General features: G+C 45.0%; 1 protein-coding gene across 1 annotated transcript in view; it reads left to right on the top strand.

The window, feature by feature from the left end:
• SCPEP1 (serine carboxypeptidase 1) overlaps positions 1-23,358 on the top strand; it is a 243,017-nt gene that overhangs the window by 16,253 nt on the left and 203,406 nt on the right. Inside the window, exon 2 of the mRNA XM_078654401.1 lies at positions 19,330-19,469. Coding sequence (XP_078510527.1) covers positions 19,330-19,469 — 140 coding nt within the window. The remainder of the gene's footprint in view (positions 1-19,329; positions 19,470-23,358) is intronic.

Here is a 23,358-nt window from a genome sequence, read left to right as displayed (position 1 = left end):
CTGACTTCGGGAGCCAGATCGCTAGGTTGAGATCTTTGGGGTCTGGTGTCTGATTTCTCCATGGCTCTGTGTGAGGAGACTGGATGTGAGATGCAGCTTTTGATGTGGAACTAGTGAGACCTCCAACAGGGTCGTGAACCAAAGTTAACAGGCCCATATGGGAGCTACTAGAATCAGTGTAAGGGATTTTTGCCTGAGTTTCCGAACCACTAATGGAACGAGTGGGAGAGGCGGAAAAGCGTAGGCAAATATCCCTGACCATTTCATCCATAGTGCATTGCCTTTGGAGAGCGGGTGTGAATACCTGGAGGCGAAGCTTGAGCATTTTGCAATTTCGTTTGTCGTTTGTGTCAAAAAGATCTATTGGAGGAAACCCCCAACTTTGAAAGTATGAGAGGAGAACTTGAGGGTGAAGTTCCCACTGGTGGATTTGCTGCCTCTGTCTGCTGAGAAGGTCGGTAATCTGATGGTTTACTCCTGGGAGGTGTTCTGCTAGGAGATAGATTTTGGGGTGAATGGCCCACTTCTAAATGGCTTGAGCCAGGTGTGACAGTTGGAGAGAGTGTTTGCCCCCCTGTGTTTTGTATATAATACATAGCTGTCATGTTGTCGGTGCGAACTAGGATAGCTTTGACTACAAGGTGAGCCTCAAAGGCTTGGAGCGCTAGAAACGCTGCTAGCAGCTCCAGATGATTTATGTGGAGAGAGTTTTGCTTTTGACTCCACAAGCCTTGAACTGTGTGATCTTGGATATGAGCCCCCCCAACCAGTGAGCAACGCGTCTGCTGTTAGCATTATCTGTGGAACTGGGTCTATGAAGGGCCGTCCTTTTGATACATTTTGTGGGTTCCACAACTGCAGAGTGTGATGAGTATGGCTGTTTACCAACACTAGATCGTTTAAGACACACTGCGACTGCTTCCACTGACTTACTAAGCATTCCTTAGAGGACGCATGTGAAGCCTGGCATGGGGGAACAATCATGATGCAAGAGGTTATTATTCCCAGCAGCTGCATATACGCTAGAGCGGGTAGTGAGTGAGTGGGCTGAAGCTGCAGAACCAGAGCCTAAATATTGCAAATTCTGGCTGCATTGGGAAAGGCCAGAGTTCTTTGAGTATCTAAAGAGACTCCTAGATAGTTTTCAGTGTGGAAGGTTGAAGATGCGATTTCAACACATTGACTGTAAAACCCAGGTGCAGTAACTGCAGTGTTATGTGAGTGTGTCGGAGACACTTAAGGTAGGTACTGGCTTTGATGAGCCAGTCGTCCAAGTACGGAAAGACATGAATGTGTTGTCTTCGTAGATGAGCAGAGACTACTGCCAGACATTTTGTAAAAACTCTGGGAGCAGTGGTGACTCTGAATGGGAATACTTTGAACTGGTAATGCTGGCCCGCAACCACAAATCTGACAAATTTACGATGAGCGGGATGTATTGAATGTGGAAATACGTGTCCTTTAAGTCTAGAGTAGACAAAGTCGCTATATTGTAAAAGTGGGAGCACTTGTTAAAGTGTCACCATGTGAAAAGGATCTGATTGTACGTAAAGATTAAATTCTCTGAGGTCCAAGATAGGTCTGCGCGAACCATTCTTTTTGAGTATGAGAAAGTAAAGGGAGTAAACGCCCGACCCCTGATATTGTAGTGGTATGGGCTCTATGGCTCCTTTTAAGAGGAGAGACTGAACCTCTTGTTTGAAGAGATGTAAGTGGTCTGGTGACATTTTGTGTGAACCTGGAGGAATGTTTGGAGGATTGTTGGTAAGCTCCAGGCAATAACCAGAACAGATAATTCCTAGCATCCTATTGTCTGTAGGTGTTAAATGATTGGGTGGAGTATAGGGCAGTCACTGTTTGGTATTGGAGGGGGAGGTGCAATTGTTGGAACCTCTATCTTTGCCATTGTTGCCTCTGTAGCCCCCTCTGAAGAAACCCTTTGAAGCAGAGAGCTGATAATTGCCCTTGTACGGTGTAGAGGCAGTGTCTGAGGAGGTATTCTTGGACCCTCCACGATAGGAGCGCCTTCTTTTTCATTTCCTAAGGACGTTTCTACTACAGGACCAAAGAGGTGTGGTTTGTCAAATGGTGTGTTAAGAATAGAAGCTTGAACTTCTGGTTTAAACCCAGATATTCTTAACCATGCATGTCTTCTTAGTAGCACGCTGGTGTTTACGGCTCTAGTCGCAGTGTCAGCCCCATCTTACACGCACCTAATGAAATTGTTAGAGATGAGTTTTCACTCTTGCACTAGGTCCTGAGCTTTGGACATGTGCTCATCAGGCAGGAGGAATTGGAGTAATTGCTCCATTTCGTTCCGATGCGGCCAATCGTACATGGCTAAAAGTGCTTGGGTGTTAGAAATGCACCAGAAATGTGCAGCTTGGGAGGTGACTCTTTTCCCAGAGGCAACTATCCATTTAGACTCCTTGTCCGGAGGTGGAGCATATCCTGATGTTTGAGAATTGGCCCGTTTAGAAACCACTAAAGGATCTAAGGGTAACTGGCCCTTGATATACACTGGATATGATGGTGCAGATTTATATTTTTGTCTATCCTGGGGGTGAGAATACGTGCCTGTACAGGATCTTTAAACAGGTCATCCACATGTCGTAGGATATCCTTGAGCATGGGGAGTGTGTGAGTGGATCTTTGGGAACTACTAAGGGTTTCGAAAAGGAAATCCTCCTTTAGGGATTCATTGTGTAACTGAACGCCACAATAATCAACAGCTCTGCTTAATAGTTCTATATAGCCTACGTTGTCATCTGGTGGAGAAGGTTTAGTATGGTAAAGATCAGGATTGTTATCTGTGGGAGAATCTGTCTTATAATCCTTCCAGGGATCTGCAGGTACAGGATCATTTTCCCCATTCCGATCATCAGGTGTATATGGTGGTGGTGAATTAGTATGGGTAATTAACAAGTGTTGTGTATCTGGGGAAGGAGGTGATGGAAGAGGAGGAGGAGAAGGCTTAGTATCAACATGTTTCCTCTTTAAAAGAATGTTTTAGGTTTCCTCTGACTCAGATTTGCGTTCAAGTGGCAATTTGGTCGCAATATGTCCAGCTTTTGTATTGGGTCCCGTTTTGAAGGTGGGACATTGAAATGCAAGACCTATTACATTGCAAATGCTTTTTTAGATTTGACTACTCCTTGGTGGGCTCTATGAGGTAGGAGGACAGCCCGATGTCTCGTCCTGCTGGGAAGGACTAACATCAGCCCTCGCATAAGACTACGCTAGGCCATCTTTGAGAGTTCTTGCTGAACATGATGTGGCAATTGGGAAGTTCAGCTCACATCTTCTGTGTGATGCACAGAGTAGCACTTGAGAGCCTGCTAGTCAACAGTTAGTACTACTTGGATGACAAGTTATAAGCAGTCATCTCGCCCTGTTGCCTCTACAATGGCCAGTACGGACATGGGGATCGGTTTAGACCTCTCACTGACAAAGCCACCATATTCCTCTGAATCTTGCACTTATTTTGCATGGGGGTGTAGCTGGCCGAGCCTGGTGTGATAAGAAGTCTGCATGATTGCGGGGGCCTGGTTTGTACTCTACTTTAACAGTGAACTCCTGCAGGATCCATTTCTCAATTTGTGGGAGTGGTTTGGATGCGGACCCTCGAAATAAAGTAATCAGCAGCTTGTGGTCCGTGAAGATGGTAAAAGGGTGGCTGTACAGGTACACGTAGAATTGACTGCACCTCTAGAGAATAGCAATGGCCTCCCTCTCTATCTGGGAGTACCTCTGTTCAGAAGGATGTGAGTTTCAGGCTTGTGTAGGTGACTGGGGCCCACTCCCCATAATCCTGACATTGGGGCAGTATGGCCTCTAGTCCACTACGATTTGCCTCTGCCGCTAGCTGAGACTCATGCTTGGGGTCAAAGTAAACCAGGGTGGCATCCACGGAGAGGGATTGCTTTGTGTTGCGAAATGCTTGCTCCTGCTCTTCTCCCCACATCCACGGGCTGGTGGACATGGTAAGTTCATGGAAAGGGCCTGTGATGTCTGACAGTTTATTCATGAATCGTCTGCTGTGAGTAACCATTCCAAGGAAACTGTGCCCTCCCAACGCAGAGGTGGGTGCTGGAGCATCTTGAATGTCCATCACTTTTGTTGGATCAGGCCCTATTCCCGGGTCTGAGAAATGATTGCTGAAGAAGGTAATGCTCTTCTTTAGAAACTCGTGCTTCACTCTGTGAAGAGTCAGCCTGTGCTCTTTTAGATTGACAAAAATGCTTGGAGGCAAGTGAAATGACTGTGCAGCGTCTGGCATGCACCAAGATGTCGTCGCTCTCATTTAATACCCCAGGGAGGCCAGTTAGCACCTCCTTGATAATGTGTTGGAAGATTTCAGCTGCATTCGATATGCCAAGTTTAGCTCGGTGAACTGCCAGGCATTCACATGTGTGGAGAAAGAGGTTATGAGGCGGGAGTCTGGGTGTAGCTGTATTTTAATGATAGCCAGACCAGAGATCTATTTTAGAGAACAACTTTGAATCCAAAAGTTCTCCAATGATATTGTCAATAGTCTGTGTCAAGTGACACTCCCGCCTGATGATCAGGTTGGGCACCCTCATGTCCAGGCAGATCCGCACTCTGTCCAGCTGTTTGGGTATTGTTGCAACCACGATGGGGGAGACCCATGGAGTCGGGCCCGCTAATCTCCCAATGATGGCGTTCTCCTTCAGGAGTCTCAGTTCCGTCTCAGTCTTGGGGCCAAGATGAAAAGTTATCCGCCGCTGGCAGAGTGCTACTGGTGCAGTTGATTTGTTGATGTGCAAGCATATGGTTTTGCCCTCAAGACATCCAGTGCCATCAAATAGGGGATCAAATCTTGTGTAAGCCTGTCAATGTCATTGGCATGAACACTAAAAGCAAAATGCACTAGCTTGAGGTCTTGGAAGGTTTGGCCACTCGGAAGGAACCCAGCACCTTCCTGGGACACGCAGACCGTGGCCTTTGTGGATGTTGTATATTTGGTGACCTCCATGTGGAAGACTCCTGCCAGCTACAGAGGTGAGCGGTTACCAAAAACGTACACCTCGTTCTTGGTTGCATGCAGGGTAGGCTGAGCCAGCAGCTTGGGGTACAAATCTGAAGCCATGACGTTAATGGAGGTTCCGGAGTTGATTAGTGCAGTGATTAGTTGTACTTGGACTCTGAGGAGGTACATGGGTGCCGACTGGGGCCCTGAGCATTGCAGATCAACAGACGGCACCACATGAACAACTTCTTGTTCGTTGTCAGTGTCGCTCTCTGCCAGTGGGTTGTGTGTCGACCGATTGGATAATCTCCTTTTTGCTGGGTTGAGTATTCCTGAGTGGAACAGCATACATTGGAGAACTATTTCAGTTTACTGCATGTGCTGCATGAATTACCTCATGCTGGGCATTCACCTGTGTGGGGGAATGGACCTCCACACCATCTACAGGGCCAACCTGGGGTCTTGGGTCTGGATGTCTCTGACTTCAGCTTCCAGGTTTCTCTGTGGATCATGTTGACAGGCTTCTCTTTGATGTCCTATGTCCATGTGAGGCACCCTTGCTTTGGAGAGCTCTTTGGACCATCGTAGGGACAGTATGTCAGTCATATGACCTGTTAGGCTCTTGCAGGATGCATTCTCTGAGTGTTATTGATGTGCACCCTTGTATGAACTGAACTATGCCCTCACTTCATCTTCATCTGGGAGATTGAGATCACCACCTAAGATAAGATAGTTGAATGGTATTTGGTGTAAATGCGGAATTAGGGAATCCCAGAAATCTGGATCATCATTGTTCGGACTATACACATTTAGAATGTGAAGGCACTCATTATTCCTAGACAGTTTTGTAAGGACCCATCTACCCTTGCCGTCTGTGGTGTGAGAGTCAACTGAGAGGCCAGATTTTTTTGTGACTAACGTAATTACCCCACCCTTCTTATTTATGGCTGGGGAGCACAGGACGTCCGAGAGCCGCATGTTCCCAACTGAGGACACTTCCCTATTGGATACTTTTGTTTCCTGAAGGAGAAGCACATCTGCTTTGAGTTTGTACAGATTGTTTTCAATTTTCTTCCACTTGACCAGATTGTTAAGACCCTTAACATTGAGAGAGGCGATTATCAGATTCAGATCAGTCTGTGTGGATACTTATAATGAGGATGCCTACCTATGAGAATATAGTGTTGGAGTAAGTCAACATGTCTGAGAGTGTGAGAAGGCCCAGTACGTAGCCCCTGTGGAACTGAGGGCATCCAGAGACACAGAACCCGGAGGTTAATGAAGAAGGACTGACCATAGGACTGACCAGAGGAGCTATGGTATAGAGGTAATGCTAGTCTGTAGAGGCGGACGTGAACCAGAGAAAAACATGAGCTGTATAAGCAAGAAGTCACTGAACGCAACAAGCAAAAAATATACAAATGCATATTAGGATAAAGAATAATAATAACCCCCCACCCACCCCAAGCCAATCCCTCTCCTACCCTCCCACCCCAGAACCTGTCTGTGAGCCTGGCGACAGCTTTGCGGAGCTAGCCCCGTGGTATACAGCAGAGCTGTTATATTTGCAATAACGGAAAGGATCCAACTCTAATTATTAGATCACAAGCTTCTCCAATACACCAGGAAAGGATTCTAGATAGAAGCTTAGTATCGAGCACGCATATATATCTATATCTCGCTCGATGATTGATGTATCGATGAATACTAAACCAGACCTGCAAGATAGAAACCCTTCATGCCTAAAATAGATAAGTATCGCTAACAAGCACACTCAATGTGTACAAATCAGCAAATCAGAGAACAGAGGTGAGGTGACAGCATATTAGTGGAACAGAAGTTAACAGCAGATTGATGGAACTGAGTGCTATGTAGCGCCAAGCGAAGAACAGTAATTGATTCATAATGGCTAACAACCCTACTCAAGTTACAATTGATGACCCAGATAGGAGGAACAGAGCGCTATATAGCGCTAAGCAAAGAACACTAATTGATCCATAATGGCTAGCAAGCCTACTCGTATTACAAATGGTGACACAGATAGGCGGGATACAGCACATAGCAAAGCGCTGCAGTGTACCAAACAAGACCCCAGAGTCAAACAATTAACCCCACAAGAACAAAAGGATATGGGCGAAGACATTGAGAACCGCTTGGGTCAATACCTGGACTGATTAACGGTGCTGGGTCGACGGTGCCGGATGTGTGTCCATTACAGAACCTCCACTCTCACCCTCACGTTCATTCAGGAAAATCTGTAGGTCTCTGTGGTCACTGAAGATATGGTGTCTTCCATCTACCAGAATTTTGAATTTAGCCGGAGCGATGAACGAGAACTGTATGTTGAAGTTTTTCAGTCTGGGTTGCAGGGCTAGGAAGCCCCTCCTAGTCTCCATCGTAGATTTCGAATAATCTTGCGAGATCAAGATTTTTGGGCCGTTCCATAAAATATGGTTTTTCCTTCGGATATAGTTTAGGATTAATTCTGTGCGTTGATATCTTAGTGGACGGCAGACAATCTGACCGATTTGGCTCCTGTTTGTAGACTTGAAGGAGGGAACACGGTGTGCTCTTTGAAGCTCAAATTCATTTTTAAAAGAGATTCCTGTCGTTTGCGGGATCCACTTCTCCAAGAAGCTAATACAGGAGTCTGCTGAGTCCTCTGAACCTTCCGGTAGGTAAAAGATGCACAGGTTCCCTCTGTGATTCCTTTCTTCAAGATCAGAAACTTGTCTTTGAAGGGATTTAGTGGTAATAAAAGGTTGTTTACGACTCTGGATGAAGCAGTAGAGTTGTCTTTCAGGGTGCTGATGCGAGATTCTGCATCCGTTGTGTAGGAAGGTGGATATCTGACTATATGGTTACCCCAACTTTTTGCCTAGTGTTTTGCTGGTTTTCGACTTAGTTGGCCTGGGATCGTGCTATTTAGGGCCCCAGGCTATCTTCTCTCCCTATAAAATGGACTCTATATACTTTAGGTATATACCAGATTGGTTACTGGATCACCTTTGTGAGCCCCAGTATAGTGTACCATAGGTACCCAGGGCATAGTTGCATCCAAGGCCTACCAGGGGCTGCAGCATGTATTATGGCACCCCTGGCTGGCCCTCCAAATTGACACCACAGGCTGATCACTCAGCTTGGGTAAGGTGGTGTAATCACCCCTTACTTGGATATAGTATATCTATATCTACCTATACATATAGACACATATGCACCTATAAGTCACTCCTATGGTAGGCCTCGACAATCCTGGAGGCAGAGTGCTTGGTTTTATGTGAGAGGGTGCCCTAGCATGAACTGAGCCCCTCTGCAGCTTTCGGAACCATCTCCGTATAGCTGTTAGTGCATTATAATCCTCGTGGTTAATGCTAAGTTTGGATTGGCTTTATCGAAACATGTCGTGTAAGGTGTCAAACACCTTGGAATTCTATGCCCAACCAGTTCTGGGGGTGGGGGTAGCATTCCACCCTTCTAGAGGGAAAAGACATGTAGTTACTGCTTTAGTCAAACAGAGCCCCAGCATCACAAAATGGATGCTGCTGCCACAGACACAAGTCTGACCTCCTGCTGCTGGAAGAAAATCCGGCAGGGGAGGCCTGAACAATAGGTTTCTTGTACAGGGAGGTGCCAGCTCCTCCCCAAACAGGCTGATGTGTATTGGGACAGGGAGCCCGGTTCAAACCTGTTGCTGGGGCACTCGAGCCCCGCTCTAGCGTGAAATTGGACAAAGGGAAAGTGGTGTAACCACCCCTTTCCCAGGTCCACCCATAGGAGGGACCTAGCAGATAATCCAGCCCTTAGCTTAGTATAAGTATAGGAGCTGTGTCCCCAGGACTTTAGATTATCCTGGAACGAAACTTTGATACAGAACTCTTGGACCTTCGACATTCTATTCTGACTAGAAGACGGAAGACATCTCCCTTGTGGTCAAGGAGTGACCACCCTTTGTAAACAGGCACCACCAGTAACTTGCCGGTCTGCTTTGTCGACGCTCCCGCCGGAACCCGAAGACTTAGCGACACAGGAACTGGACTTCCAGACTTCTCTGACTCCGACCCACATCCACAGCAAAGCTGAGACCTGTGGCGGACACAAGAGACGTGGGACCGGACACCCTGGACATCCTGCATTTTGCTAACTGCATCGACTCCTGAGGTAACTCGCAGTTGTGCATTGGGTTACGAGAAGCCCTAGACCCGAGCACCATTTGCACCGAAGCTCGGCCCTCCTCACTCCACGAGTGCCGCGTTGGCCCTGCTCTTGCATTTCAGCCCGACGCGTCTTCCCGATTGCTAGCCCGTTGGCTAGTGAGCCCCCTGAAGACATTCCTTTGAAACCAAACTGCTTTCCTGGTTGCTCCAGGCTTGCTCCAGCTTCCCTGTAAAGGAGAAGCTCCTCAGACCTTGCTGGTCTGCACCGAAGCCCATCTTCACTTCCTGCGTGGATTGAGTTTGCCAAGGCTTGTTGGGTTCAATCCGGATACCGACACTGCAGTCAACTAGATCCTCCGTGGGACAGCTCAAATACAGCTCCTGGCCATCGTGGCTGCAGGGAAAAGCTTCACCTCTTCACCTGAGATCATCGCAACAGCGCCTGGTTCCTTCTTGGTGCCTTCCTGGTCACTGGCTAGTGACCCAGACTCTGTCCCCTCTGCTTTCAGGTGCTTCAGATCTTCGATCCACCCTTGGATCCACCCAGACACTTTTCCTCTGGTCGCCTGCAGCATTTCTTTGCAGATCTCCATAGAAAACATAGACGAAACCCGACACCAAAATGCACCTGTGCACCCGGCTTCCCTGGTTGAGGTAACACTAGTACTCCTGTGCTCCCGTGGGTCTTGACTCTCGAAGTGTCCTAGTCTAAAGGGGTTTTGTCGTAGTCCATCCGGAAGTGCCCTTAAACAGTAACTTTGTAACTTTTTTAGTTTCCCATTATAAGTCAATGGTAACTCGCGACTGTGTTTAGACACTGCACGCGTCTCCCTTGGGCCTCCTACTTCCTAACCATTGGTTGTTTAGTGTAGCCCCAGCGATTCACCAGGCCCGAGGCCTACTCACTGTTACAGACGTGGTTCTTATACCACTTTCTTAGTATATGGTTCGTGAGGCCCCTAGGGCATAACTGTATATGTGCAACTTATCGTATGCTAATTGAGTAACTTGTGTTGTACTTTGACCTCTGACCTCATAAAGAGTGCAGAGGGGTTGTGTTAGAAATAAATACATATATATTTGATACTAGAAGCCCGTCCCGACGTTGTCCGGGTATGAATTGCTGCCGGCCAGTAGTATATTGTTTTGAAGGATTTCGTTTTGATAGCATTTCTTATTTGTGACAGGCCTGTGAAACGCTCTGATTCACAGTGCACTGCTGATGCACTTAAGAGTACGCGTTCAGTAGTGTGTGAACTCGAGTTTCCCTACTTTATTTTTCCTTGCAATATTATATAGCGCGAACTCGACAACATGGCATGAGCACAATTTACATTACAGAAGAACACATTCATTTGTGGTAGCCACGGGGAGACAACGCGTTTTGCCGGGAATCACAGGATGTTGAGCTGATGCCGAGATTCGAACGTAGCTCCCCAGCTCTAAAGTTCGCAATTCTACAACTTATGGCGGGAGGTATGTCTAAAAGTGTATGTCGGTGCTGGCCATCAATGAGAGAGACCTGTGCATTTTTCAAATCGGTGGTGAAAAAATATGAGTATGTTGCTGGAGATGTGGGCTGCCGTGCCACCAATGTACTTACCGGCGGAGGGTAAACACTCATTATTCCGCAGCTTTCTTTCCGCATACCATCACTCCGCATATTTTCATTACGAAAGTACCATGACTCCGCAATGCCATTGTAACGCATGGCATTACATTTTATATGCTTTTACCACGCATACATTTACAACGAAATTCGTTGTAAATGCATGAATGGTAAAAGCATGTTTTTTTTTTATGTTTGGATATGGTAAGTATGGGTATAGGGGTATATGTTTTGGGGTGTTTGGGTATTTTAAGGGTTCAGATATAGTTTTGGGTTATGGGGTACAGGGGTAGTTTTAGGGTTTAGGGATAGGTATGGGTTTTGGGGTACAGGGGTATTTTTAGGGTTCAGGGGTAGGTTTGGGTTTTGGGGTACAGGGGTATTTTAAGGGTTCAGGGCTAGGTTTGGGTTTTGGGGTACAGGGGTATTTTAGGGTTCTGGGGTAGGTGTGGGTTTTGGGGTACGGGGTTATTTTTATGGTTCAGGGGTAGGTTTGGGTTTTGAGGTACAGGGGTATTTTAAGGGTTCAGGGCTAGGTTTGGGTATTTAAAGGTAGCAGGGTGGACACCCGGAGCTGGAATGTACAGAACCTGGGAAGAAAAAACAATGAAATATTGGGCACAACGCTTGCTTTTTTTTCCGTAATCCCGCTCGCCGCACACGCCCACAGCACACGATATGAGACATGGCATGACTGGCGGAACGTACCACACGCCCCCAGCATTTGTCACGCCCCCAGCACACGCCCACAGCACAACGCAGACCCGCCCACAAGGGACTACTTTGCTGGCACGGTTCTTTTACCTTTTAAATGTATATGGTGGGCGTCTGCATAGCCTATGTCCTTCTGCTGCAACTGCCCTTTCCAACGCTGTATTGGGTGTTCTGGTTGGTGTTGTGGTTCCAGAGATTACCCGCCTCAAAGGTTTGGGCTCTCTCTTTATTATATTAGGATAGATATACCTTGTGTGGTGTCCTTTCATTTGGTATTCAAGGGATTATAAGTGGTAAAACCGCTTGCTTCACATGCTCTCTGAAGTCTTAGCCTATGACTGCTAGTCCATGCTACCACTAGGATAGCTTGTCTATAAGGTTGACTTTACAACCACCATCAATAAGGGTCGATTAGACTGGTGCAAGGTGCCCACTAGAATAGTGGACATCATATGCCAGGCTAACTTCTCACACGATGTTCTAGCATTGATGCTAGTTATGTCAGATCTGATCGCGGACAGTTCCATTTGCAATGGACTTAACACTAGACTGGCAGTCCAACTCAGTTCTGCACTCCTCTAGGTCACATAAAACATTTCTCAAACTTTGTGACAGATTCAACCCCCTTGATTCATGGAAATTACAACACCAGGACACTAGAGACTATACTTTTTACTCTTAGCCCCCATAAATCTCATTTCAGGATCGACTACCCATTGATTTCTAAATCACACACACACCTTCTGGACCAGACAGACATCTTACCCAGACTACTTTCAGACCACTCGAAATAACCCTGTCCCTCTCGGGTAGCAAAGCAAAAGTTTCTAAAAACATTTGGAAATTAAATGAGGAATCTATCTAAAAGACACACATTCTAGAACTACTATTGAAACAGTGATAAAGAACTACCTGAGGGAAAACTTGGTGTCATAGACTTCTCCTACTACTACACACTGGGATGCACTTAAAGCTATGGTAAGAGGCTCTTTAATCGTAATCCAAGCCAAATTAAATAAAGCCCATTCCAAAGAGCTAGAAACTCTAGAAAATGAGATTTAAGCACTAGAAGCTGTCCTCATCTCCGGTTATGATGCACATACTCTCTATTGTAACAAACAAAAAATATGAATACAATAGATTGTTGCAGTCTTTAATTAATCACTCTTAAGTGGGCTTCATGATACACAGACTCTCAAGTGATAACACCCGCTTTTTTGTCACGTCATTGAGAAAGCAAAACTCGCAACCTCAGACACTGTAGACATCACCCTTGATGGCGAGAAGGCTTTCGATAGGGTCTCTTGGCCCTTTCTCAGAGAGACCCTGTTAAAATATAACCTCGGTTACACTTGTACGAGAATGGTCATGACTTTATATAGTGCCCCCTCAGCTAGAGTATGTTCGGATGGTCTCTTACCCTCTGCACACAGATATTTCTGGAGTTTCTTTCAATAACTTAAAATAAAAGTGGCTGCATATGCGGACGATATATTAATCCTGTCCGAAGATGCATCTCACTCAATCTTGGCCTTACTAAAGTCCACAGAAGATTATGCCCAGGTGTCCGAATATAAACTTTTTAAAGACAAGTCTGAAATCATGGGTCTGAACAACCTTTGTACTAGAGATCCGTTCAAATTCACTTGTCTAGCTTGGCAACGCCACTACATTAAATACCTTGGTCTAGAATTTAATGCAGACTTGTTAGAATCGCTCTGCCACAATGAAAAACGAACACTCACATTTTTTTTTTATCGCTGCTGGAGGGATGGAATTCCAAATTTATAACTTGGGGGGGCCGTATCGAGACCATCAAAATGATGATTACACCAATTGTCAACTATCTGATTAGTATGCTATCACTTATTCCATCCGAGGAGTTCCATCACAAACTGGACAAAGTTTTAACAAAATTCTTGTGGCAAAACAAAAGTGCGAGAATTTCTCTCAAGAAAGTACGTCTAACTGTCCACAAAGTACCAAACCGCCGTAGCCAGACAAGGCTCCCTTTGGCTGTCCCCTCCACCTGGCAACACTCCCTCCTGGCTATTAGTCAAAAAATAATTACTTGGTATTCTTCACCCTATTGCGCTTTTATCCAGTAACATATTACCCCTTACCTCAGGAAAATACTTCATCTCCAATACAAAAAGAGCTCTGATTAAAATTGATAAACTCCTAGAGACATTCATTCTAACATGATAGCGCTATGCAACAACACAAAGATCAAAATCAAAGGGAAAACAATATCTGGGAATCGTGGGACATTGAAAGGCATCCACTTCCCAAGTCATTTGGGCTCCTTGAATGCCCCTCTCTCCTTCAAGAGAGGGGCATTCCGTCAAGGCTTCACAAAATGTCCCTTAAAGATAACCCTCTATGTTGGAACTGTAATGCTGCTACCGGGGACCTCTGTCATGTTCTATTCTACTGCAGCTAGGTTTCCTCCTTTTGGGACAGTGTGTTTGACTTTATTTAGAGTCTCTGCGGTATGTGCCTTAACAAGGAATTCCTATCATTAATTCAAGGCTTTCTAGACTCTCTAATCCAAACACAGAATGATAGACTCTTAGTGGACATATTACTGACATCGGCATGTAAGCTGATACTAGCCAACTGGAAAAGCACAGCTGCCTCCTCTTTTAAGGCCTGGCTCAACTGGATATCTTTTTTAAGAGGCACAGATAATATCTCTCTTCAGAATTCTCCCTGAAAACATAAAAATAACAGGGTATTGTCATCTTTGGACACTTACTTCTCTTTGACAACCTCCCTGAACCACCATAGATCATGGTCCACCCCTTCCTCGTGCTCTGGGCGGGTGTGGTCTCCTGGTATAGGATGTTGGATTAAGTCAAGCACCCACACATGTTTGTCACCAGTAAATGTGTTATTCTCTGGTTATACTCCCCCTATGCCTGACCGCTGGAAACTGTCCCTGTTATTGGACGGCATGAGGCCCTTCAGTGAACCACTTTATAATTTCCTTCTGGTTTCCTTTGTATAATGGCGATACTTTGTATATTATATATTGTTTTTGCTTTACATTTTGTTTGTTTCCTTCTCATGAGAGAATCCATAGGGGATCATCTGACTCTGTACATGTTGTCTGAACATTTGGTTTCTTGCTACAATTCTGTATGGCAATTGTTTTCCTTTTCTTTGTTTTGTCTTGCTTTGTTTTTGAAAACCTAATTAAAATTTTTGAACCTCTTCATCTGGCAGCGTGCAGGTGATCGTCCGCTCCCTTAGATGGCTGTGAGAGACATGCACCAACTCGTGCAGCCTCTGCCGTGCTTGGCGGATGAGAAAAGGCTCATAGTCTGGGTTTGCATAAGGTTCAAAACGCACCAAGATAGCGTTCTTGAGTGTCCTGCATATGTGTGGTGGGCAAGCATTGGCTACACATTTGGATATCTAGTGCGTATCAGTTTCTCCCAGGTGAAGAAGCAACACCCTTTTCCTGTCGTTGTCAATGTACACAGCCTGGAAATGTGTCTCAAGGTGTTCTACTCAAGCCTTCCAACGGGCAGCCTGCATCAGTGGGGGCCAAGTGATATCAAAAAGCTCTAGGGCTAGGATGGACATCCTGCGGGACCGTCAGCAGCAGGCAGAGGACTCCACAAACCCCCTTTGCTCTCACCAGCATGTCGGTCAGGCAGGACAGGACTGACAGCATAGACTCCACAGGTACCCGTCTTGGCTGCTGGGGAAGGCAGGAAGATGAGGCCCCCAAGATGTGCCACGGCAGGTGGGGGGCTGGCAGCAGACCCTTGTATATGCAGTGATATAGGCAGGAGGTGTGGCCCTGCTGAACTGTGGCCTCAACTACTGGTAGCACAGTGAGGGTCAGCCACCTAGCAGCAGAGCCCCGTCTGGGTAGGCAGCAGGCGAGGCCTTCGGGCCAATGAAAGCAGGCAGGGCTGCCAAAATGACCACCTGTTTGCTGAGACGGTGCGCAGGAGGCTGGTGGGAGGTACTCCGTGCTTGGGCCTGTCAGCTGCGGCTCTGGGACTTGGCCACAGTGGTAGAGCCAGTCTGCTGTTCCAACGTGGTGGGACCCACAAGGCCGACTGGCGGGCCTGAAGGATGCTGCAGCGAGGCAAAGAATGGGCTCATGGGTCTCTGCGAGTCAGAGACGCTTGCTGCCATAAAGTAGCTCGGGCAAACCAGTTGCTGACACAGCAGTCAAGGGAGGCAGGTGTTTTGGAAGGTCCGTGTTGCCTCCTCGACGTCAGTGTTGTGTGCTACTGCAGGTGAGCTGCAATAAGACACGGAAACCAGATTCTAACAGAGGCAGGAATCTAACTGACCTGGCCCGTCCTACAGGCTATATTTATTAGTTGGTTTTGCTTTGTTCGCCATAAGTTGGCAGGGTATGCTCAGACGTGAGTCCCTTGCTCACTTTGCCACTGGATTCAAGCAAGCCCGGCTGAAGACGGCTGCAATGCCAGAAACCGGTCCTGGGAAGCTTGTTTCCGGTCCAGGGAAGGCATGGCTTGGCAGTTCGGGCTGGACTGTTCCCATGAGGCACAGGGTCAGACTGATTTGCATATGGCCATGTCTGAACTGGGGTGGCAGAGTGGGCTAAGGAATGGTGATGGATTAAACCCAGATCAGTTGACTGGGGATGAGTGCTTGTATTGTCAACGCTCCGTCCATCATTTCCTTTGGTTTTGCTATATTTATTAGTTGGCCCGATACCAGGGTATACTATCGTATGCACGCCCAGGGGGAACGCCCAGGAACCCTCCTGTCTCGGGAGTTTCCATAATGGTGCTTGAGTGAAGTGTGCAACACTACAGTTCCCTTTAGTAAGTGCGGAAATGTTTTATCTGGTGTCTGCTTTTCTACTTTTGTTTCGAAGTGCTCCGTTCTCCATCATAAGAGATTTATTTTTCCAAATAGGACTACATATAAGTATAACAGTTCTGTAGGCTCCCCAGAGATTCATTGTAGCTGCACCTGCCAGGATATTATTATGAAACGGTTTATTATCTTTTAAAAAGACGTTACAGTGAATTTATTGAACAAAGAAAATGTCCCACATTATGTGTAGATAAAGAAATATTATTGCTTCAGTGGTGTCTTTCGGGAGATGAAACTAGTTCTTTAGAAAGTGTCTGGGGATAAATACGAACTTCGGCATAAGCTGTGTTCACTACTTCAACCAACCTTGTACAGTCTCCTCTCTAAACGTTTATTTTGTAAACAGGTCTTTTACAGTTGCCTATAAAGACTACAGCTAGGACTTTGACTCTTTAGAAGAAACTGTACGGTGGAGAGAGCTAGATGCAATGAATATGAAGCCACTATTGAGGACTGTGATCGTGAGCTTGTACTACAATACCTAATTCTAACTATGGTGGGCTTAGACAGCCAATGTAGTGGTGGATTGGATCAAACAATGATGATGCGTGTTATGCATTGTGAAAGAAAGGATTCTCATCCTCTTTATTTGTATGAATGTGTCTCTACCGAGGAGGACTCCTGCAGGCTTACTGCAGCTTTTGGCAAGAATGGAGGAGTAGTGTAAGGTATGGGCCCAACTAGACCCAAACATCAGGGGTGTAGGTGGATGGGACGGTTAATAGGTCAACCAATGGCGGCAAGGTCAACATTTCAAATAATGGGACACAGCTTCCTAATCAACATAGAAAAATAGAGTGATAAATTGTGTACTTTAAATATACTGGTCTAACCCAATAAGATTATAACAAGCAGGTTTTAGTGGAGTTGGCAATATTTATAGGCTATCAGCAGATCTTTAAAAATCAGAATGAGTGTGACAACATCAAAGCAACTTTTGCAGATTTCAGTCCACAGCACATCAGAACCCGTTTTCCCAAAGTTATTTGAAGATAACAATCCCTTTTTCTAGTTCCTTGAAAAATTCCTTCTGTGATTCTCAATCCAATTCAGAATTACGTTTTTTGAAATACAATAATGCAGTAAAACAGCAACAGCCAAATTATACAAAAACGAAAATAGCAATACACAAAAGTAAAAGTCTTTTATATCCTTTTTACACAATGTCTGTCAACGGATGTTAAAAGTAGTAAAACAAATTCTGAATAAACCCATACGTTACAAGGTAAAAGACCAAAGTGCAAAGGCAGTGCTTCAAAGAATATAGGGTGACTTGTGCATCAGTCTGTCCTCTAACCACATGCTTCCTTAACACTGGTCAGAGGGCCTTTTTTCTCTCACTGATAAAGAAGGGACAGTATAGGATGTGATGTACCACTTACTATTTCAGTTTAAATTCGCGCAGGTGATATCCAAGGTTTTCAACAACTTTTTTCTAAAGCCAGCAGTTCTGTACGTTCGAACCACACCTATTAAGAATCGCAGAATTATACTCCTTACCTACCTGTTGGGTATCCTATACAGATAATAAAAGTCCTCGCATCTCAAAGACTAGTTGGCATAAGTGCTATTGACTGCCTCTTCCCTGGAGACAGTCGATCTAGAAGGATAGTATTCCCTCTTACTCCACCCTTCAGAGCATTTTTTATGGGGTAAACTATCAGTTTTTAAAATGTCTCTACCTAACCTTCTTTTCTTTTTTTTTTTTTTAAATATATTTTTTAATAGGTCTTTTTTTCTGCACATATACATACAAACAAACACATATACATGAAACATATAGATTTCACAGGTTATCTTTTTGATACAAGGCCCCCATCCTCTGCTAGGTGGTTGTTTGAGGATCAGTACATATTTATACATTACGTTACATTTACTTCATTGTTTCTATCTGTTAGATTTGCAATACATTTTTGGAAAACATTAAAAGGTTATGCCGATCGAGTATGCAGATCCTGCACCATAAGAGTGGAAAGTAATTTTTTTTGTTTTTGTTCTTTTTCACTGTTTGGGCGAATAGTACAGAAAAGAAACCACGGGCTTGTGAACATGCCTGCAGAGGCGAGGATTCAAAAGTCAGTTTCTGCCTAATTGCCTAGATAATTGCAATTTTAGGTAGATTCAAACGCATCTTTGTGCAGTGATTCACTAAAACAAAATATCTAACCACACAATGATTAAGAGCTAATAATTTAGTGCCATAGAGTGGAGAAGTGTGGCTCACTGGTTAGAGGCGGCAGACCCTGAAGCAGAGGTCCGACCCGGGACCAGGCTTCAATTCCCGACGTGGCAGGGTCTTGAGCCTAAATATCCACGGACTCGATAATTCGTTTCGGTGCCTACTCGAGTCACAGGTTCACACTCTGCAGCTCTGGGCATTAGCTTGCTTAATCTCCACTACGGCCCCCCCGCGGCGGGATGCCTGACTTTCACCTTGGGGATGCCAAGTACGGGTATCTCACAGGGAAAAACCAGGACGGGTTCCCAAGGCAAGCGCCGAGATGCCTACGGGTAATCGAGCGCTATATAAGAACGCATAATAATAATAATAAATAATAATAATAATAGAGTGCTTGGGAAATACATTTGCTTAATATGGACTTCCTAATAGGGTTGGATGTATAACCCCCAAACGTCATCATACTGTTTCAGTGCATTCAAAGTTCATAGCACTTGGATCCCTTTTTATGCTTATCCCAATTTAAATTGCTTGCATATATAAGTCCAAGATATCTCTACTCCCTGACCTGCTCAAGGGAAGCTTTATTTAAACACCACGTACATTAATTCAGGCGTTTGGAGGTTCGTGTTTTCATTTTTTTCACTTGAACTGTAAGTTTGTTTGATGTGCAACAGGATTTCAAAGCCTGTAATTTTCTTTGAAGGATTTATGCTGCAGAGCTATTTCATTTAAGCAGATGTCAGGAAAATCTATTCATGGTTTTTTTCACCAAACTGAGAAGGCAGGTTCTTTGTTTTTTTCCATTTAGGTGCTACGATTAGAACAGAAGACAAAGAAGCATGGGGATATATTCGTGTGAGGAGCGATGCATACATGTTCTGGTGGCTGTATTATGCTAATAACCCCACAAAGAGTTATACTGAATTACCTCTAGTTATGTGGCTTCAGGTAAGAATTATGTAATGTTTATTTGTAACAAACCTAGGAGGCCCTTTTCACAGAAACCTTTGTCAATAAGATGAAGAGGAAAGTGATGGTACCCGAAGGTATTTCGACATACGGCCTTGTTTTAAGTGTTCTTCACAACCTAACACTCAATGATCCATGCTTGTAGGCGTTAAATGTTCACTATTTAAGATCCCTTTGGTGCTGGCTTGTGTCCTCAGACGTGCAACGGTTATTTCAAACCCATTTATAACCTAAACTATTGGCCGGATTGTAGATATTGTTTGCACATATTTCTTTTTGTATTGATGAACGCATTTCAGTTTTCTTATAGGTTTACATTCGGAATGGTTGAAGAGAACAGGAATGGGTCTATCTGTGTGACCTAACCCTGTTTAACACTGATGAGCAGTTTCTCACGTGGCCGATTGCTGATGACACTAAAACTTGCAGAAAAGCGTTTACCTTTCTTTCTTTTTTTCTGATCAGTTATCCTACTAACATTATTCAATAGCAATTCTCCTCCAATTACTTATCTTAAATGGTTTTCATTATGCAAGTGATATCTGTTGTGTAAGCTGATGGCATTGTACTCTTCTTGTAGGAGTGAAAAGGGCATCTCGAGCATAATCTCAGGTTAAGGAAGTGCCTCGTGTCTGCTTACTTGATTTCTGCAATGAAATAATCCAACATAAAATGCTTTTAAAATTTAGTTCAGTGGTTACTCTTGTCTGTACAATTGTATTTATGTTGTTAGCATATCCATAAAGCTTTAACAGATGAAAGGAGCAATGTCCAGGTTTCTGGGGTTTGTTGATGTGAGGGAGTGAAGAGGTTGAGTTAAAGGTGGTGGATAGGGGCAGTTGTCTTCCTTGTCTAGCTACCGTCTGTGGGTGAAATGCATGTAGTCCTTTTCTTGGTGTGGAAAACATGTTTCTATCAAAACACTCAAAAGATGCAGTGTCACCTGAATGACACTGTGCCCTTATGTCACTCCTTCCGAGAAGTAGTCTCACGTTGTGTATGCAAAATTCACTCCGTCTTTATCGTAACAGAATTACGCAGAGTTTCATTTCTCATTGTTGTATCACAAGTTCATCTTTAATTATGCTTGTACATTGTTGCCTCACAATGTTATCTTCTTGTGTTCATTGTTTTACACAAAATGAAATATCACTTCTTTATTATGCTGCGGTCAATTTCAATGCCTGTATATCCCTATGTATTTCGGAACTTTGCCCTTCGTCAGGGGAATGGCATGTGATCTAAGGAATGAAAGGAAAAATGCCAGGTGTGGTTGCTCTTCGACATTACAGCGCGATGGCTACTGAGGGAAAACGAAACATAAGCGGTGCCAAACGAAGCAGTAAAACATCGAGGTGACTAAGAATAAACATCATGAGTTTTTCGAGTCTACAAAGGTTGCTGTGCCGGGGTCCGTGCTTATGATGCGTTCGAGAACGGGTGCTCTTAACCTAATGGAATTGGTCTATGTTGGTGCACTTAAAAGCGTGACGACGCGCTACTGTTAAAAATCAAGACTCGGTGGTGTGTAGAAAAAAGACGCTGGGATCAATCGGCCGGTACGACATGCTACAATCAAGGATGGTGGAAGGTGAAAAAGTGATGAGCAGATATACAGTGACACTTGTTCTAAGATAACGGAAAGTGTAGAGACCAAGTGTGTTAAGTCTTACCGCATGGGCTCTGTGGCGTGTATCTTCCTGAAGTGGTCGGTTCGGTGTTGCCTACCTGTGTATGGGTAACGCGGTCCCGTTAAGTATTCTCGGGATGTGTTGATAAAATTTAAAATTAAAAGTAGACTAATTCTGTGTCGGCCATCTTTAAGAGGTGAAAAATAACGACAAAGCGTGTAACGGAATAAAAAGAAACAATTATACATGGTGGGTTTGAACAGTGTTACCGAAGTGTGAAGGATGGAGAATAAAATGATAAGGTTAAAATTGGTCCAAAACGTGACTCACTTGTTTCTCGGATCAGGGTATGTTAATGGAAATAGCAAATGGACATAGACAATGGACTGGTAGCTTGTCGGCCATCTTAGGCGAGTGCAGCTTGACAGTAAGAAAAGACGATAGTGAATTGGGAGTCTGACCAGAAATACCAGAGTATGAAACATAAGTATAAAACAAAAAAGTGCAAAAACAAAAGTACGAGATTATAGTAGTGAAGTACAATAAAAGAATGAAGGAAGATGAAAAAACAAGAGAAAAATGGAAGAAAGATGAAAAAAATAACAGGCTCATGGAAGTATGTGAAGTTGGGAGTGAAACGAAATGAGGTAGATGAAAATAAACATGGAGTTAGAATTTCAGTGAGGTCACAAAACAAATGTCAGAGCATATATACATATTTACAAAAAAACAACTATATTCCATCCTGTCGTTAAGTCCGGCGGCGTGGTGGAGTATCGTGCGTACTGAACCTACACTTTCATACTGGATTACATATAGGTCCATATTTTCTGTTTTGTAGAAACCATCTAAAGTAAATAAAAAACCAACAAAATACACACCGTAAGGCAGACACCTTGGTTAGCACACATCCTCTGTCCTGACCTGTATACGACAGTTACTATCCTTTGGTAAAAGGAAAACTCCCCAACTCCGACTGAATTAGTGTTCAACCCACCCTCGGGCGGATGACCCAAATCAAGTGCTGTAGTGGGTCGGACAAACAGGCCCGCCCTCCCCCCCCCCCCCCAACCATTGCGCAGTTCATTGTTGGATTATATGGTCCCGGAGTCCGCCCACCCCTCCCGTCTCACTCTACCTCCTCCTCTTCATCTGATGTCAATTGCTCGTCCTCCTGCAGTGGTTTGCAGATCTCTCCCCTATATACGTTCCATTTGGTCCATATCTTGTTCCATTTGCGTGGGCAAGCCCTTGCTGTGTAGACCGCCCTCTCTGTGATCATCACCCAATCCATGTTTGTACACCAGTGTGCCAACGTGGGTGCCTCTGCCGCACCCCACTTCTGAGCTATATCTCGTTTCGCTATTATCATGCCTATCGTGGACCACGTTTGGCCATGCCTGGTGAGATCGTTCGGGTCCCAGGTATTCAACTGGCATTTGCGCGGCTCAGGGACCAGAGACTGCCCCATCGCTTGAGCGCATTATTTGTCTCCAATACTCCACTATACGAGGGCAATCCCATATAGTATGTAGAAATGTACCCTCCTCCCCGCACCCGCGTAGACCGTAAGGATGGTGTGTCCGCTGTATTGTGTGTAGTGTCGTTCTCGTATAATACACCCAGTGCAATACCTTAAGCTGCACTAAACGGAGCCTGGCCGATATGCCCACCTCCTTCGGTGAGGCCAGTGCCTCGTTCCATTCTGAATCATCTATGTCTCCCACTTCTGCTACCCATTTTTCTCTCAGTGTCAGTGTAGGGTCCGGTAGGTTGTTCAGCAGTTTACGGTAAGTGAGTTACGTAGCACTTTGCTGCATGTAGTGTGTGAGGAGACGGTCCTCAAGGGGGGATGCCTCCGGGACCTCCGAGTCTGGTGGTATGGCTGAACGCAGTGCGTGTCGAATTTGCACATATCTATACGATTCCGTCACTCCTAGCTCATATTACTGTCATAGCTGTGTGAAGGGAATTACTGTACCTTTGTCCCACAGGTCTCCCACCGCTTATATACCAATGTTGTCCCATTGTGTGAAGCCTTTGCACTGTCTCAGGTTCCCCAAAGCTCTGGCATCCCACGGTGGGGTGAGCTTAGTGATTCGCCCCTTCCACCCTAATTTAGCCTGTGCTGTATGCCATAGTGCAGTCGTAAGTCTTGTGGGTCCCATGTGGGTCCCACCATCTTTTTTACGAGGCGTTTATCATAGAGGGCTGCTAGCATACTATTGGTACCTAAC

Source organism: Lissotriton helveticus, chromosome 7 (assembly GCF_964261635.1).
Source record: "Lissotriton helveticus chromosome 7, aLisHel1.1, whole genome shotgun sequence".
NCBI lineage: Eukaryota > Metazoa > Chordata > Amphibia > Caudata > Salamandridae > Lissotriton > Lissotriton helveticus.
Note: the sequence above shows the minus strand (reverse complement) of the source record. Positions and strands in the feature narration are given on the sequence as shown.